This window comes from Daphnia pulicaria, chromosome 12 (assembly GCF_021234035.1).
Source record: "Daphnia pulicaria isolate SC F1-1A chromosome 12, SC_F0-13Bv2, whole genome shotgun sequence".
NCBI lineage: Eukaryota > Metazoa > Arthropoda > Branchiopoda > Diplostraca > Daphniidae > Daphnia > Daphnia pulicaria.
This window is the reverse complement of record NC_060924.1, coordinates 3173709-3189835: the sequence shown is the minus strand read 5'-3', so window position 1 is coordinate 3189835 and position 16127 is coordinate 3173709. Positions and strand designations below refer to the sequence as shown.

The 16127-nt window shown below is 44.1% G+C and overlaps 4 protein-coding genes across 6 annotated transcripts; 2 read left to right on the top strand and 2 right to left on the bottom strand.

Moving 5' to 3' along the window:
* The first annotated feature begins 720 nt into the window (after positions 1 to 720).
* On the top strand, positions 721 to 8274 carry LOC124316123 (paternally-expressed gene 3 protein-like). Of its 3 annotated transcripts, none has more exons than XM_046781861.1 (5): positions 721 to 918; positions 2020 to 3147; positions 3190 to 4134; positions 4240 to 6762; positions 6827 to 8274. In XM_046781861.1, exons 1-5 carry the CDS (start codon positions 895 to 897, stop codon positions 7955 to 7957), a joined length of 5751 nt encoding a protein of 1916 aa, XP_046637817.1. In that variant the 5' UTR covers positions 721 to 894; the 3' UTR covers positions 7958 to 8274. The 3 variants fall into 3 exon arrangements, with proteins under 3 accessions (XP_046637817.1, XP_046637818.1, XP_046637816.1); XM_046781862.1 differs by having other exon boundaries at positions 2020 to 4134; positions 6827 to 6997; positions 7187 to 8274; XM_046781860.1 differs by having other exon boundaries at positions 2020 to 4134.
* A 4-nt stretch (positions 8275 to 8278) lies between these two features.
* Positions 8279 to 11057, bottom strand: LOC124316238 (RNA polymerase I-specific transcription initiation factor RRN3-like). Its single transcript, XM_046782057.1, has 7 exons — positions 10636 to 11057; positions 10277 to 10566; positions 10063 to 10215; positions 9592 to 10005; positions 9346 to 9527; positions 9167 to 9285; positions 8279 to 9108 (listed from the first exon to the last, which is right to left on the bottom strand). Exons 1-7 carry the CDS (start codon positions 10858 to 10860, stop codon positions 8851 to 8853), a joined length of 1641 nt encoding a protein of 546 aa, XP_046638013.1. The 5' UTR covers positions 10861 to 11057; the 3' UTR covers positions 8279 to 8850.
* A 234-nt stretch (positions 11058 to 11291) lies between these two features.
* Positions 11292 to 14222, top strand: LOC124316186. Its single transcript, XM_046781985.1, has 11 exons — positions 11292 to 11334; positions 11434 to 11547; positions 11607 to 11833; positions 11895 to 12060; positions 12130 to 12221; positions 12286 to 12500; positions 12566 to 12846; positions 12906 to 13118; positions 13182 to 13431; positions 13492 to 13732; positions 13800 to 14222. The coding sequence occupies exons 2-11, from the start codon at positions 11467 to 11469 to the stop codon at positions 14056 to 14058; spliced, it is 2025 nt and encodes a 674-aa protein (XP_046637941.1). The 5' UTR covers positions 11292 to 11334; positions 11434 to 11466; the 3' UTR covers positions 14059 to 14222.
* Positions 14133 to 16102, bottom strand: LOC124316466 (SH3 domain-binding protein 5 homolog). Its single transcript, XM_046782439.1, has 8 exons — positions 15823 to 16102; positions 15685 to 15747; positions 15438 to 15615; positions 15253 to 15371; positions 15099 to 15182; positions 14974 to 15031; positions 14646 to 14895; positions 14133 to 14568 (listed from the first exon to the last, which is right to left on the bottom strand). Exons 1-8 carry the CDS (start codon positions 15877 to 15879, stop codon positions 14493 to 14495), a joined length of 885 nt encoding a protein of 294 aa, XP_046638395.1. The 5' UTR covers positions 15880 to 16102; the 3' UTR covers positions 14133 to 14492.
* Positions 16103 to 16127: the final 25 nt, after the last annotated feature.

The window sequence follows — 16127 nt, the reverse complement described above, 5'->3', positions numbered from 1 at the left end:
AGAGCGAAAGCCGGATCGAGAAATTCACGCTCGACAAACGATTCTGCCCTCGCTCTGTATCATTATCTAATCAAAACAAGATCTATAATGGGTGGAAACAAATTACAAGTTTACGATATCGTGCGAGCGGCTCTGCGAAAATTTTCAACGCATTAACGGCCGTCTCTTTAATGACAACCGTGGGAGGTCGCCATGATGAGGAGCGTGAGACAACGACAGTCGCCTGTGTCGTCTGCGGCCGATTATGATGATGAGATGCGCCATAACTTTGACTATAATACCCCCACTGCCTCTCGGTTTGGCGAAAGCAAATGCTGGCCACCACGGCAGCAACGGGGGCCAGCTGCTGTTGTTGTTTTTCTAAGAAGAAAATACGACCAATTTCAAATGCTGGACGCCAAAACAAATGGAGGAGGAGACTCGTTCTTCAAATCCAAGCGATGGTTTCACTTTTCTTCTTTCCATGCGGCTGCTGCTGCTGATAGCCGCCACGGTCGCCCGCTCATCTGATTTCTCTCTGCGTGGCACGAGCCCCAGCCGTTTTGCTCTCAGATGTTCCATGCAGGTACGTGTACTCCACATACATCGATGTACACGGTGTGTGTGTGTGTGTGTACCTCCTCCATTGCCATTCACCTGGATTCCTCCATCCGCCAAAGAGACTTTCCACAATGGAGAAACCTATATAAAAGCGGGGGGCAGGCAATGAATACCACAGTCAGACAACGTCTTCGGCATCGACAACAACAACAACAACAACTCACCGACATCCCAGCCAAATAAAAAAATAAAATAATCCAGCCACAGTTAACAAATCGCCGCAAACAGGTTCACTGGGAAATTGGTTTCATCGTCGGATTCGATCGATTAGTGCATCAAGTCTCCGAAATCATCATGGGGCTTCGACTGTCCCAAAACGTAAGTCCTTCTAAATAATAAAAAATTTTATTAGTTTTAATTTCCTTGTAGCAGGAAATTTGGAACAGTGGGTCGAATCTATTTGATTTCCGCGGTCCTTTGTCTTTTTGTTTTTCTTTTTCGTCGTGTTTGTTTTTAGTGAATAAAATAGGGGGGAGGATCTTTTATGGGAAACCACAAATTTGAGATGCAACAGGGAAAAATTCGTGGAAGTCTGGAAGAATTAAAAAATTTCAATGAAAAATGGGTTTTTAATTGGTGTCAAGAAAAATTCAACTACTATAGACTCGAATCTAATAATAAGGAAAGAATTTTTCCCGCTGTCATCCATCACCCATTCGTGACATTTCTGTCGAGTCCCTAATCCGCTCTGGCAGCAGCTCCGAATCCGCATTAGCATTTCTATAATTCAGCTCACGGAGTCGACCATTTTCACTGGAACAATTTCATATGGAAATAAAGAAGCGGGCGCACCATTCCCATCATCTTCATCTTTCGCCCAGTTATTTTCCTCGACATTTTCTGATGATAGAATTCACTGGGAAATGGAAACTTTTTTTTTCGGCGACAAATGTAGGTCGTTGGTCGATATCCGGCCGCCGCATCTGCGTCTGCGGTTTTTCCAATTCAATGTGCGCGCAGTGTGGTCAAGCCGGAATGATTTGCACATGGATATATGTATCCAAACAAGAGACAAAGAAGCTCATATTTGAAAAAGGAAAAAATATAAAAAAACACACACAGGGTGAAAGCGTTTTCCATACCTAGCAATTTTGATGTCTTTTCTCTCTTTCTGGTTAAAACGATCGGTACGTGGAATGTGGACCAGTAAAATATTCCGCCAGGCTCAATAATTCTTCCTGCTCTTTTATTAAATATCGGTGCAAAATTTCTGAAAAAGGAAAAAATAAAACTGGGCTTTTTTTTTTTGTTTGGGAAACTTATTTTCGAAAAGGAAAGCTGATAATTGTGTAGATTCTCACGAGACACCGATCGGATAACAGATGGTCTTTGCGGCTTGCGACTCTATACGGATCGTAATGAATTCAATCTTTCTTTTTCTTTTTTCTGCTGGTTTCTTTTTCTGCGTGTGTGATACAGGTAACAGTGGTGCTCTCACTTTGGCTCATGCTGATGGCAATCAACTTGAGCGAAGCCAAAACCATTCAAAAGCGGATGTTTGCTACTGGAAATCCATTCACGTTCGGTGGCTTGCGCAACGCCATTCTCCATCGCCAACTGCATCAGGAGCCATCGGAAGGTGTCGCCTGGCCGAAGTTCGTAGCACTCAAGGAACACATCCGACCCAGTCGCCAATTCCAGCCGATTGTCGGTTCGTCCGCCTTCATTCCGCTCGGAAACAACGTTCCGCTGGAACCGGAGCACCGCGCTGTGAACCATCACGATTCGTCGCCACATCTCAACGAGGTGGACGTTCAGAGTTCGACCGATTCGACACCTGAACCACCGACGGAATCGCCGATTCTTTTCAAACAGTTCACTCCGTCTCTCCCCATTCCAATTCCGTTCCTTCCGTACAGCGTTCCAGTTAATCAGCAGACGTCTGTTCCAGCATCTTTCACTTCGTACAACGGCCAAGTCTCCCAGACATCGTCTCTTCCGCAACCCACACCTGTTCAGGCATCTCTTCCGACGTCTTTCACTACGAGCAACAACCCAGAGCCGGCGCAATCTTTCGTCCCTTACAACGCTCCTGTCCAGCAGCAGCCCCAGCAACCTAGTTCCCAGTCTTTCACCACTTTTAATGACCAGTCATCGCAGCAATTGCCTGCTGCTCAGCCTACATCTGTCGCCGAAACTTTTACTCCGTTCACCAGTGTTGAGCCACAATCTGCATCCGCATCTTTCCCTTCTTTCAATATCCCACCACCGCAGCCTCAATATTTCACTCCTTACAATAACCAAGCCTCGCAGCCATTGCCATCACCTCAACCCACATCTGCTCCGGCGTCTTTTAATCCATTTAACAATGCAGATCAGCAAGCTGCTCGCGCATCTTTCACTTCTTACAATGGCCCTGTTCAACAACAATACACTCCCAACAACGCTCCTGCTCAACAACCACCTCCACAGCAGTTTACTTCTTACAGCGCTCCTGCTCAGCCTCAACCCACTGCACAGCCATTCATTCCTTCGCAGTTTGTTCCTGTTCAACAGCCTCAGCCCGCTCCACAGCAGTACGCTCCTCACAGCGCTCCTGCTCAACAATCGGCTCCACAGCAGTTTACTCCTTACAACGCTCCTGCTCAGCCTCAACCCACTGCACAGCCATTCACTCCTTACAACGCTCCTGCTCAACAACCCGCCCCACAACAGTACGCTCCTGCTCAACAACAACAACCCGCCCCACAACAATACGCTCCTGTTCAACAACCCGCCCCACAACAGTACGCTCCTGTTCAACAGTCCCGAGCTTCATTTTACAGCAGTCCCATTCAACCCCAATCTGCTCCACAGCACGAAGAATCTTTCTCTCCGTTCAACGGTCCTGCTCCACAGATCCAGTCGGCCTCTTACAACCCTCAACCTGCACAGGAGCCCCAGCAGCAACCGTTCCAGCCAGCCTCTCAAGCGGCACCAGCAGTAGAAAGCGCTCGATCTTACGAAGACACCCAAGCGTACGGACCACCGCAAGTTGCCCAGCCATTTTCTATATTCCAAGAAATGATCCAACAGAATTTGGTGGGTTGGCCAGGCCAGGTTGAGCAACCATCGCAGGGACGCCAATATCAGCAGCCACAGTACGCCCAGCAGCCGCAGTACGCCCAGCAGGGAGCTGATCACCAAAATTACCGCAACTCGTACGCCAACTCTCGTTTCCTCAACTTTGAGTCGCCAACGAGTCAATTCGCCAAGAGATCGCTGGAAGCGCCGCCATCACCATCCGAATTGGGTTTCCCATCGATCGGCAGTTTCTTTGAAAATTTCAACAATGATGTCGACTGGGCCAATTTCGCTGGTAGACGCAAGCGCCGCTCGGCCCAGAGACCCACCAACACCAGAAGATCTGCCCAAGACTGGGGCAATCGAAAGATTATTGAAGATTACGACAACATCGCAGTTGAGGCTAGACAATCTCCGGAATCCCGCGTTCCGGCTCCCTCTTCCCGTTCAGTTTCCAACGACAGAGGACACAAACAAGAGCCCAAACAAGAATACGACGGCCCCTATGTCTACACCCAACTTTTCGGTCCAGTAAGTAGAACACCTCCATATTGTCTATAATTTCTAAATGAGAAAACCGAGCGTACAGGCGGAATTGATGTTGATTGCTTTCTCTTTTTCGCTTTTCACTTGAAGCCTTACGAAGTGGGATACATCCGCAGCCCCATTCCGTCCAAGCATGTTTATGAGGACTACTTGCAGTTTGTCCGATCGTGGAGCGCTGCCAGTCGTGATGCCGTCGATGACCAGCTGAGAACCAATCCAGCAGCCGCCAAGGACTACTCTTCAGTGAAATACACGGATTCCGCACCGGCCTACAAAGAATCAGCGCCAGCCTACAAAGAATCAGCCCCAGCTTACAAAGAACCAGCCCCGGCCTATAAGGAACCAGCCCCGGCCTATAAGGAACCTGCACCGGCCTACAAAGAACCTGCATCCACCTATAAGGAATCAGCCCCAGCCTACACGGAGGCTCCAGCCTATAAAGAATCGACCCAATCCTACAAGGAATCAGCCCCGGCCTATAAGGAATCAGCCCCGGCCTATAAGGAAACTGCTCAAGCCTACAAGGATGAGTACAAAGCACCAGCTTTCAAGGGACCATCTCAATCTTACAAAGAGCCTGCCTACAATGAGCCGGAATACAAGGAGCCCGCCTACAAGGAGCCCGCCTACAAGGAGCCCGCCTACAAAGAGCCCGCTTACAAGGAACCTGCCTACAAAGAGCCTGCTCCGGCCTACAAGGAACCTGCTTACAAAGAGCCTGCTCCGGCCTATGCAGAATCTTCTTCGGCCTACAAAGAATCAGCCCCGGCCTACAAGGAATCAGCCCCAGCTTACAAGGAAGTAGAGTACAAAGCACCAGCTTTCAAGGGGCCATCTCCGTCTTACAAGGAGCCTGCTTACACCGAGGATTACAAGACGCCAGCCTACAACAAAGAACCCGAATACAAGGAACCATCTTCATCCAAAGGGTCCGCCACTGCTTACAAGGAGCCTGAGTACAAGCAACCAGCCCAGGCCTCCTACACCGAAGCTGCTCCAGCCTACAAAGAACCCGCCTACAAGGAGCCTGAATACAAACAACCAGCCAAGGCTGCCTACACCGAAGCTGCTCCATCTTACAAAGAGCCTGCGTACAAGGAGCCCGCTTACAAAGAAGAATCCTACAAGGAACCACCTCGCACGGATCGCCCAGTTTTCAGAGATGAGATTCCGTACCGAGGAGAAACATCCCACAAATCTTCCTACAAGGATGAAGCACCGAAAATAAACTACCACTCGCCCCAGTCCGACTACGTCGCTCCTGATTCTGAATTCCGCCCAACCAGCAGACCCTACGAAGCCGTTGGACCCAAATCGCCCGTCTACGTCGAACGTGATTTCATTCCCATCAAACCACAAGCTCCGTCTTACGATGCGCCAACCACCACTTACCGGACGACGACTGCCTATGAAGCTCCTGCTAAAAACGGATATCCTACATACCCCCCGACTGCCGTTTACGAACCAGTTACCGCCAAGTACAAGGCTCCTGAAGCGTCGTATGACTCGCCGACTCAAAGTTACGAACAAGCCACAACCAAATACAAGGCACCGGAGGCATCCTACGAATCGGCGGCTTACGAAGCTCCTAAACGGTATGTAGAAACCCCAACTCGTGATTACTTGCCAGCCAAGAAATACGAAAACCCACCATCACGAACACCTTCACCATCCGTCGCCTATTACAAACCTCCAAACAGGTACGTAGAGCCACCAACGAAATACGAATCTCCCGCTGCTTACGACAGCCCAGCTCCGGCCAAATATGTTGACCCGGCCTACGAAGCTCCTAAAAAGTACGAAGCTACTTACGACAGCCCAGCTCCCGCTAAATACGTTGAACCAGCCTACGAAGCTCCCAAAAAATATGAAGCTACTTACGATAGCCCAGCTCCGGCCAAATACGTCGAACCGGCCTATGAAGCTCCAGGTAAATATGTCGAGTATCCTCCTACTACCCACAAACCAGACGGATACCGAGTCGAACCGCTGACCACTCCTGCCTACAAGGAAACTTATCCAGCTGACGATTACGCCCCTAGTGGTTACAAGGATGATGTCGAATTGTCCAGCACTAGTTACCAGGCAGTGTCCAAGAATTACGATTCGCCCATCGATGATTATGGTAAACCACCAGTGGCTTACGATCAAGTGAAAAAGCCAGATGAGTCCTATTCGGCTGAAAAAGAATCGTATCCTTCGTCTCCATCGTACGACGACGCCAAGAAACCGGATGACACCTACGGAGCTGATGCAGGATCGTCACCCTCTTACGAAGCACCCAAAAAGAAGCACTACCCAGTCATCATCGGTCGCTACCAGGTCACCGATTCCAGCGCCTTTTTGCCTAAAAAGGTCGGCGGTGAAAGTGGCGGAAGCAGTAGTGGAAGCAGCAGCGGAGGCAAATCGGTCGGATCGCAAGTTCATGGAGCTAATGGAGAGGAATATGTTGTCTATTACTTACCTTACGGTCAGCCACTTCCGATTCCAGTCCGACGCAAGAGAAGCACACAAGACTTGGAGAACGTCCAACCAGTCTACACCATCCGGCGCTTGAAGAGTTTGGCTGATAGCCAGCGTCACCGACGCAAACTGCGTGGAGAGAGCCCACCGGTACATAAATAAAACAATTTAATTCAATTAGCCAATCAAATAATAAAATTTCTATTTGTCATAGGAGGAACAAGTACTTACTCCGGAGGAGGTCCACAAACAGGTCGCATACGCCAAAGCAGTTGAGACTGCGACAGCTGAAGTGGTAACTGAAGAAGCCGTCACCGAAACTGTCCCCTTTGTTGTTCCAGTTGTCGAAGAAGAGGTCCTTATCCCAGAAATTGATTTGAAAAAGGTACAGGATGAGACCGCTTCAACTCAAGACGACGTTGACCGAGATGAAATCGTTGCACTACAAGTTGACGACCAAGTACAGAACGACAATGTTCCACCACAAGCTGACATTTCAGACGACGAAATCGTTGCACCTCAAGTTGACGAAGTGCTTGACGAAATCATTTCATCACCAATTGATGTTTCACAGGATGAAATCGTTCCAGCCCAAGTTGAGGAAATCCTGAATGAAGATCTTCCAGTTCCGGCTGAAATTGTCCAGGAAACCCCATCCGACGACGAAGACGATGTATCAGTTACAACCGATTTACCAATCACCATGGATGAAATGATGGTGGCGAAGATCGAAGAGGACTTGACTAGATCCTCCATGCTTCCCATGACTGTCATAGTACCAGAGACGCCCATGTCAGATGTTGAAGAACCTGTAGGAGAAATTATCATTGTCAAAGTATCGGCTGACAATGAGGAGAGACCTGTTATCGTGGCTGTCGAAGAAGTGAGCGTCTTACAAGTTAACACGGCTCCTGAGACGGAAGAAGAAGAGCCCCAGGTAACTTTTGGTATTGCCGAAGAGCCTGTTGTGGTCATCAATGCTGAAACACCCATCGAGGTAGAAGATGAACCTGTTGTGGCTGTCGAAGGTGGAGTCGCCAATATCGATTTTCTTACGGAGACGGAACAGGAGGAAGAAGTGAATGAACCTCCATTCACCTCAGAAGTGGCTTTCATCACCGAAAAGGGAACCAAGGACTACCCTGCCAATCCATTTGCATACGAAGGCAAAAAGAAGAAGCCCGCAATTTTCAAGCAGTCCACCTTGCCCGGCTTAACTCAAAGGCCCGTCAAGTACCTAAAGCCTCCCGGAATAGCAGCCGATCCTAAGGAGAGTACCGGAGGTTATTCGACCTGGTGGACCAAAATCGGATCACGAGTTTCCAAACATTATAATTACGAATAAAGTGAATGAATGTAGTATTGAAGTTTATTACCTGCAGCACCGTGATGTAAAATCAGAAGAATGATGGGTGTCACGACCGCTTGGCGCTAGTGTACATCTCCCCCATTCGTCTTTTTCAGCACGCCTGCATGTTTGTTTGGTAGTCCCCTGTTGGTGTTTAAAAAAAATATGCGCCAAAACCCCATAATGTGCGCATTGAATTGCAGTGCCTTTACCCGCCTCTTCACCTACCAAAAGTTTATTCTTTCTTTCAACTGATGTATAAATAGGTGTTTGATGAAAACAGAATTATACGATTTTTATATTCCCAAATGCAACCGACACGCTTCACTTGAATTTTATTCTCACTAAAGGGAACTGGTTTTTAAGTGGCAATTTTTTTTTTCAAATGAATTACACGAAAACTTTAATTTTCATTACACGCTGGCGACAACATCTTTGTAAGTTGAATAGGAAACGGCGAAATCGAAGGGGAGAGCAAATAACATTGCGGTAATAGTAGAGTAGACAAAAAGAAATTTAACAAGCCCACGAATCAAAGGAGAATTTCAACGTACGTCCCAAGCCGCCCAATACGATCGAGTATAGAAAAAGGAAAAATAATGTTCTTACGAAGAGAAACCGCAGCAGTGATCAGCTCCCGAAGTTGTGAATAGCGTAACGGATGATTAATCCGTAGACCAAGACCCAAAAGGAAAAAATGTTAATTTCAACGGTCTTCCAACAAATAGGCACGATCGAGTGAATATATACCACGTTAATATACATAATTTAACCGACACGAATGGGAAAAGACGGTCATATGGTAATAAAGATGTGGAGAATTGCAGAAAATAAAGAAACAGGGAAAATGGGGTAAATTTTAGATTTTACCAACGACAATATTGATGAAATCAACCCATGAAGTGGTGCATAAAGCCGCCAACTCTTGGTGATTCAGACAAAAGCTCCTCCATAACCTGATCGCTGTCGTAGAGTGAATCGTCACGACCGATAGGTTTGTCAATAACAAGAGGTGACACAAAATCCATCGACGAGGGCAAGAGGTATTTCTCGAATGGATATTCTGTATCCATGACAAATGTGTCGGTTGTAGCTTCAGGTATACAAACCCTTTGATTACGAATCATGATGGTGTGACAGAATACAATCTAAACGAGAATTTTGGTTAATTACGTTACAAATCAACTTGATAGATAGTAGTACTACCTGCAGATGTGAAGCGGATTCTGCGAATTGTCTGACAGTTGTAGCGTGACAATAGCGTAGTGGGTTCAAAGGTGAGTTGACAATTCGATTCAAATCCAGGGCTTGCAATCGGGCGAGAACTGCAAAAATGATCAAAAGGTTAATTGAATTCCAACAATAAGACAGAACGATAATCGTACGCTTTCTGTCGTTGACAATATCTCGATGCCTAGCAGCCAAAACGTAGAAGGGAATATGACAAGCGGCATAGAATGCTGCATGGGCTCGGATTTTAAAAACAGCTGCTCCCTCACCCTTTGATTGCCGATCGAGGTATGCGTGAATCCACTGACACACTCGATCCAGACAGTCAATGACGTACCTTTAGAGAAATCACGAGTTAATGTTTGGTTTGATTGGTCTTATTATCACAAATGTGAACGTACTTCATGGGTACAAAAGAGGCTCTCCCCAAAAACGAAGCAAGGTAATCGGCACACGATTTTCGAATATTCAACTGAGATGAAGGGGTAAGAAAAATGACCCACAAGCGCTCAGTAAAAGCTTCATAGAGAGCAGTTTTGGTACTACATATGTAGAACATCAAGTAATGGACATGATGGATACCGGCGGCCGGTAGTATCAAAGATTCGAACGTAGCGTACATGTCCTGATAAAAATTCCGATGAACAATCCATTCGCTATGACATTTGCGATGACACAACTCAAACATAACTTTCATGATTTCGTCTAACGTTTCAGAAGCTTGATTCAAGACTGTATCCTCATCAAACTCCATAGGCTGATTGAATTTTTGTAGCAAGTCCTCTCTTGAAACTCTGCTGTCCAATTTAATGATTCTATACAAAAATTATTCAATTAGTTGATTAAAATAAATGAATTAAAGACTGACATACCTTCCAATGATGAGATGTAAAACACGGGGTCCAGACATTTCATGGTATTCAACAAAATGTAGAAGATTTCTGATGTAGTTTACTTGATTGCAACTGCTTGATCCAATGTAGGGAAAACCATTATTTAAAGAATCCCAAATAATACTTTGAGACCTGTCAATACAAAAACATTATTTTCTTGATCCTGGAAACAAATAATTACAGGGCTTCTTACAATGGTATCAGCTGCAGAATTCCCCTCAACACTAGATGAACATTCGATGTAGATTTTTCACAGTCTGAATGGAGTGTCAGATGTGAGACTAGCATTTTGACTACTGATCTACAGTAGAATGTGTGTGCTGAAACTAGTGTTTGGAGAAATGTCAAATATTCATCAAGTACTGGGGGCTGTCTTGTTGTCCATGAAATGTGCAGCAATGCATCAACAAAGGAATCAACTTTTGGAGTCAGCAGACTGATAGAGCTGTTTACTTGTTGAAGAATCAAGAGTAAAAATCCATCCTAAAAATAAAATTTCTTAGTTCGTAATCTTGTTATCCTACGTCCAGTTTTTTTTCCCAAATTACTTACATTGACATTAGGATCATTTTTCAGATTCAATAATTGGTGATATTTCACTTCGCTTCGCCCTTCGATATAATCCTTCAAAATTGAAACCACGTCAATTGTGACCAAGGAGTCAAATCGGACTTGCAACGGCTGGGACAGTTTCTTGGGTTGCATACTGATTCGCGAACTGGGTTTCAATATGGACTGTGGTATGGGAGTCAACTGGGAGCAATTCGTACTCGCCATGGCTATCGTTTCTTTTACTTAATACAATAATAAAAAATAAAACTACTTGGTTCTCGAACTCTTAACGATTTCTGATTTTACTACAGTGATGAGCTCTGTGCTTGTGATCTTTACAATCACTAAAACTGAAAAAAACGGCCAAGACCACGTTGTCTCATAAATGTAGCTCTCACTGCTCGCGCTGATTTTTTATCAGTCTGCTAGTGCGATGATACTATTGGCCTACAGCGTTGTCAAATTTCTTTACGATTTAATACATTTATAAATTTAAAATAAAAGTTCAAAACATCGAAAACGAGCAACATTTTATTAATTTTATTATTAGGATTTTTTTTCTAACTCGAAGTCAAAATGAAAACGAAAGTTGTGGTTAAAGTTGTTTTGCCATAATGACTCAGGTAAGATGTGACAGCTGTATTCACGCACGATATTTCAACTTGTTTTGACAGAGGCAAACAGCTGGCAAGTGACAACGTAATTTCCGTAATAAAGCGTACGATCGAATTATCTTTAAGTGTATCCATAAATTATCTCAAACATTCCATATAACATTCGTTTGCTGAACTTTTACAGGAAGAAATATTAGAGCTAAACACTCATCCTGAGATGGTCAACATTCTTGAAGCTGTAAAAGGAGCTACGCTTAATTACGGAAAAAGCAGCATGGAGGTCGACCGCGATTTTAAAGTAAAACAATCGATGTAATTTCTTCATAGTTTCATATCATCAATTTATTTAAATGACAGAATTGGGTTGCCACTTCACCTTTAAGTGTCCCTGCTAGCCAAGGAGAAGGGACCAATTGGGGCAAGTTCCTCATGATTAGCTCTGTTCATCAAGAGTTGGCCAAGAATGTTTCCATTATGAAACGTGTTGATGGTGACTTTGAAGAATTTGTGAGAGCTCTCAAGCAAGACAGACAAAGAAAATGGTCACACATCCAATGGCTAGAAACATCTGCAAAAATGACTGAGTATCATATATTTGTCTAAATGTGTAATTTCTGTATTTGTAATCACCAATTATTTCTAAAGACTTGGGATGTTATTAAGTCAACCTGAATATCAAAAACTTCTTGGTTTGGCTCTTTCAACCACTTTTGGCAAACCTCTACGCTACTGCATCCAACATGAAATTGTTCCAGCTGCAAGTTATTGGACCTATTATGCTGATCAGCTAGAGTCATGTCCTGTTACTCAAGTATTAAACTCATTATCAGTTGCATTACTAAATTTTGTCTACTAAGTTTATTGTTTTTTTTTTTCAAAGATAGGGAACAATATTGCTGTTGTAATTGTGGGTTCATCTAATCCAGTGCTGTCTGTGTCGCGTGCAATCGCACCACTCGTTTCGAGAGGAATGTAAGCATAAGTTAGCCCTTTATCTTATTGATGAACGAAAATACTGAATTACCTTTGAATTTAGGCCAATTGTATTGGTCCCTGAAAATGATCTTCTAGCAATTCCATGCCTTTTGATGGGGGAATTTTTAAACAAAGTGGGATTGGACTGCAGCGTATATGCCGGAAGTTCTGAAAGGCTGAAAGGAATCACTTCTTCAGAGGGCATCGATATTATTGTTTGCGGTAGCTATGATCAAGCGCTTGCATTGCGCGATGGAGCTTCAAATCTCAAATTGGGTAACTTTGTGCCGTGAGATTTTAAATAATTTTAACTAATCCTGTTTTTTTAAATGCCAAACAAGATCTCGACGGGAAAAAAGCAGTCGTGGTGTTGGAAACAGGTGATTGCGATGCCGCTGTAGATGCCGCACTTACCGCTTTGAAGACGAGTAGCTTCAACAGCTGTGGTCTCTACCTGATCGTTCAGGACTCCATGTTGGAAGAGATTGATTGGCGTTTGCGAGAACGCTTCAACGCTAGTCGCTCGGGCGAATTATTAGATAAAACTATTGATTTTACAGCAGATTCTTGCTATCAAGCTCCCTCAAAAGTGACCGACTACCTCCAAGGAACTAAATTAGATGTAAGTATTTTTGTTTTTAATATCCCATTTCAATTGTTTGTTCTAATAGAATGTCTTAGATTTTGAACGTAGGGAACGCCCGTGTTATTTTCAACGCACAACCTTCAATGCCTATTACCCAGTGGGGAATTCTGGGGCAAACTATGCTTGTTTTCTCTTATCGCTCTGCCGCAGAGTTACTCAACGTTCTTACAAATCTCACCGGCATGAGTGAAATCTCGTTGTGGTGTGAGCAGCAGTCTATCGCCATGCACATCATCAACCAATTCAAGGTATTACGATGTCGTCATTCAAATAAAACAAACCACATGATAACTTTGGACGGTTTGTAACAGGTACCTCGCATTTGGGTCAATGGATTCGCTTTTTACGAGCCAGGATTTGATCACTTGTTGCCCGTTAAAGACAGTAAACTCAACAATGTTTCATCCTTTGGGGATGGAAAGCCCAACGCAACTCTGCTTCCCATTCTCGATAGTCTACGCTTGACGCAACGTTCGTGGGCTGGCCAAGGAAATAGGAACGTTCTAGTGACCAAATTTCTCAAGCAGTTGCTGACACAAGAGCCATTAATCACCAAAACTGGTAAGACATTCGTAATCCAAATTAGAGATACACTATGTTAAAATATGTGCTTCTTTGCAGACTTGCTTTTGGAATTAATTACCGCAATCAGTCGCGATACGGGAAAAGTAGCTACGAGTGCAGCTAAACGTGGAGTTATCTTCGACCTTGCTGATCCTGTAGGAGTCATCGCGCTTATCGCTTCAGACAGTGATAGGCTCGATTCGTTGATCCGAATCATTACGTTTGCCTTGTTAAAAGGCAATGCGATTATGTTACTCAATGTCCATAGTACAAGTGCTATCGCTATGAATCTCCTCAAGTAAGAATTTAGCGTCCGTTATTTATTTGCTTATCATTTGGTTTTTTTAATTTCTTCGTCTTGATAGGATTGCCAAGGAAGTCGGTTTGCCAAACGTTCTCATCACTTGCCCATGGAACCAAGAAAACTGTCGAGCTTTGTTAAACCATCACGGCACTCGCATGATTGTTACGTGCGGTGATGAAACCTTGCCGACGAAACCTGGAAATCACGTCAAGAGAATCTTGGAGGTGGATACGAACAATGAATCTTGTAATCAAATCATCGACAATGTAGTCGTACGCAAATGGGTCTGGATGGCCACTGGAGAAGGTCTAGCAAACTGAAACAGTCGAATCATTCCGTAGTCGCGCCTTATTAACATTACAAAAATAAGGTGGCAAATGTTAGAGAAGGGAGAAATGCTTATTACTTTTATTTACATGTTTATTACTCAGAACCCATGATATTGTTGAAATAGAATAGAATGCCCGCTGGAAGGAATGGAAAACAAATGTTGTTGAATTATTATTGCGGTGGTTGATGGCAACTTGTTTGAGGGATAATGAATGTTGAGAGATGGAACAAAGGTGGCTGGGGTGGGGATAGTGTATAATTTTAATTATGCAGACATGGCTGACACCTGTTCTACCATCACCCTAAAAAGATAACTTTTCAATGGGTGGCAAAACATGCCTCACGCAGGTACGTAACATAAACAAGGTACCAAAGCTAATAAATTGGGTCGTCATAAAGAATAGACACTTGGTCTTCAATTCAATTAGGAGGCTGTAGTAGGGGAGGAAGAACAAGACAATTCTTCGTCATCACTCGCCCGATTCAACGTGCAGTTTGAACTGTGTGCAAATAAAAAAAACATGGAAAATGTGATGAGCATTCTCAGCAAGTGTCATAAAATAAAAGTTGAACTTACACTAAGCTGAGAATATCGCATTGGTCTAAATCAAAATTTAGGGACGGTGGAGGTGAGCAACTTTTCTCCGCACCCACACCCGGCTCTCTCGGTCGTGAAAGTAGTCGGCGTTCGTGGATCTCTTCTGAAATGCATTCTAATTTTTTCAGCGTGTCTGAATAGCTTTGTTTGGCTTGGGTGACGCTCTGCTGAATGAGTTCAACTTTTAACTTCTGTGCCATCAGTTTATTTTGGAAGTCCTCTTTTTGTTCTGTTGAGAAATTGAATGAAAACTAGGCGTTACTGGAGCGATCAAAATCACTGGAGCGTCAACAATTATAATACACACCAAAGTAGGGTCTCGATTTTTGAATTGCGCTTTTCAAATCTTTCTCAAGGTATTGATACTGCAAATAAAAAAAACAGATTTCTGTGTTACTCTAATTATTTTTCCAAGTAAAAGGCAATAGGCACCTTTTGCTTGGCAGTCTCGAATATCGCAGCACTCTTTTGATGTTCCTTTTCACTTAGTTGTCTTTGAGTTTCAGCTTCCATCACCTAAATTCAAATGAAAAACATTTACGTCAGATTAAAACTCATAAAGAAAAAAACATTTCGATCACTTTACCCTCATAGTTGCTTGATTCAGCATTTCTTGCCATGCATTGTCAAACTTCCATTCATGTTGATGACTAATAAACCGCTGTTCAGCAAGGGCTATTGTTTCTTTAGCAGCTTTGTGAATACCTTCAAAGAGGAAAATATAAGCCACGAAATTGCTGATGTAGTCAAATAAGAAGGTTGCTTGCTCACCAAATGCTCTCTGAAACTGCACAGCTGCTTCTTGGCAACGCTCTTGAGCCGTTTTGTATTCTTCAAAGGCATCATAATATGGTCGGGACTTTTCAATGCAACTGCCTAGTTTTTTGGCCAAGGCTTTGAGTTGTTGAGTCGACTTACTCAGCAAGGTACGAAATCCAGCATTTGCTTCCTACATCAGATATACAGATATGTCAAGGTCAGAACCTGGTAACAAAATTACTGTCAAATCTGTATTTACATCAAGTTCTGTTTCCCAGCGATTGATTTCATCTGTTGTGGTGTTGAGCTTCTCCAATTCCACCTAGTGCAGTAATAAACAAAGGGGTTAGTGGAGTGAGGTTTCCTACTGTTTTGAATTCAGCAAGAAAACACTGACCTGGATTCTTGGATCGAGCTCTTCGTCATCTCCAACAGCTGGCGATGAACGAAACATATTTTGACAGCAAAATTATTGAGACCACACTATTAACCAAAGAAAAACCTTGCAATGATCTGAATTTTTGAAGATCCCTGGGCCCAACACAGAGAGATATAAAAAGTTGTGCGTCAGTTGCTATCAGCCGGCCCTTTCGGACGTGTACATTTTCATGTCGACTGATACAAGAGACTGAAGTTGTATGAAGCCGTTGGGCAAGTTGGTGGTGGGTATAGCCCACGCGCAGGGCGGGAGAGACTCACAGA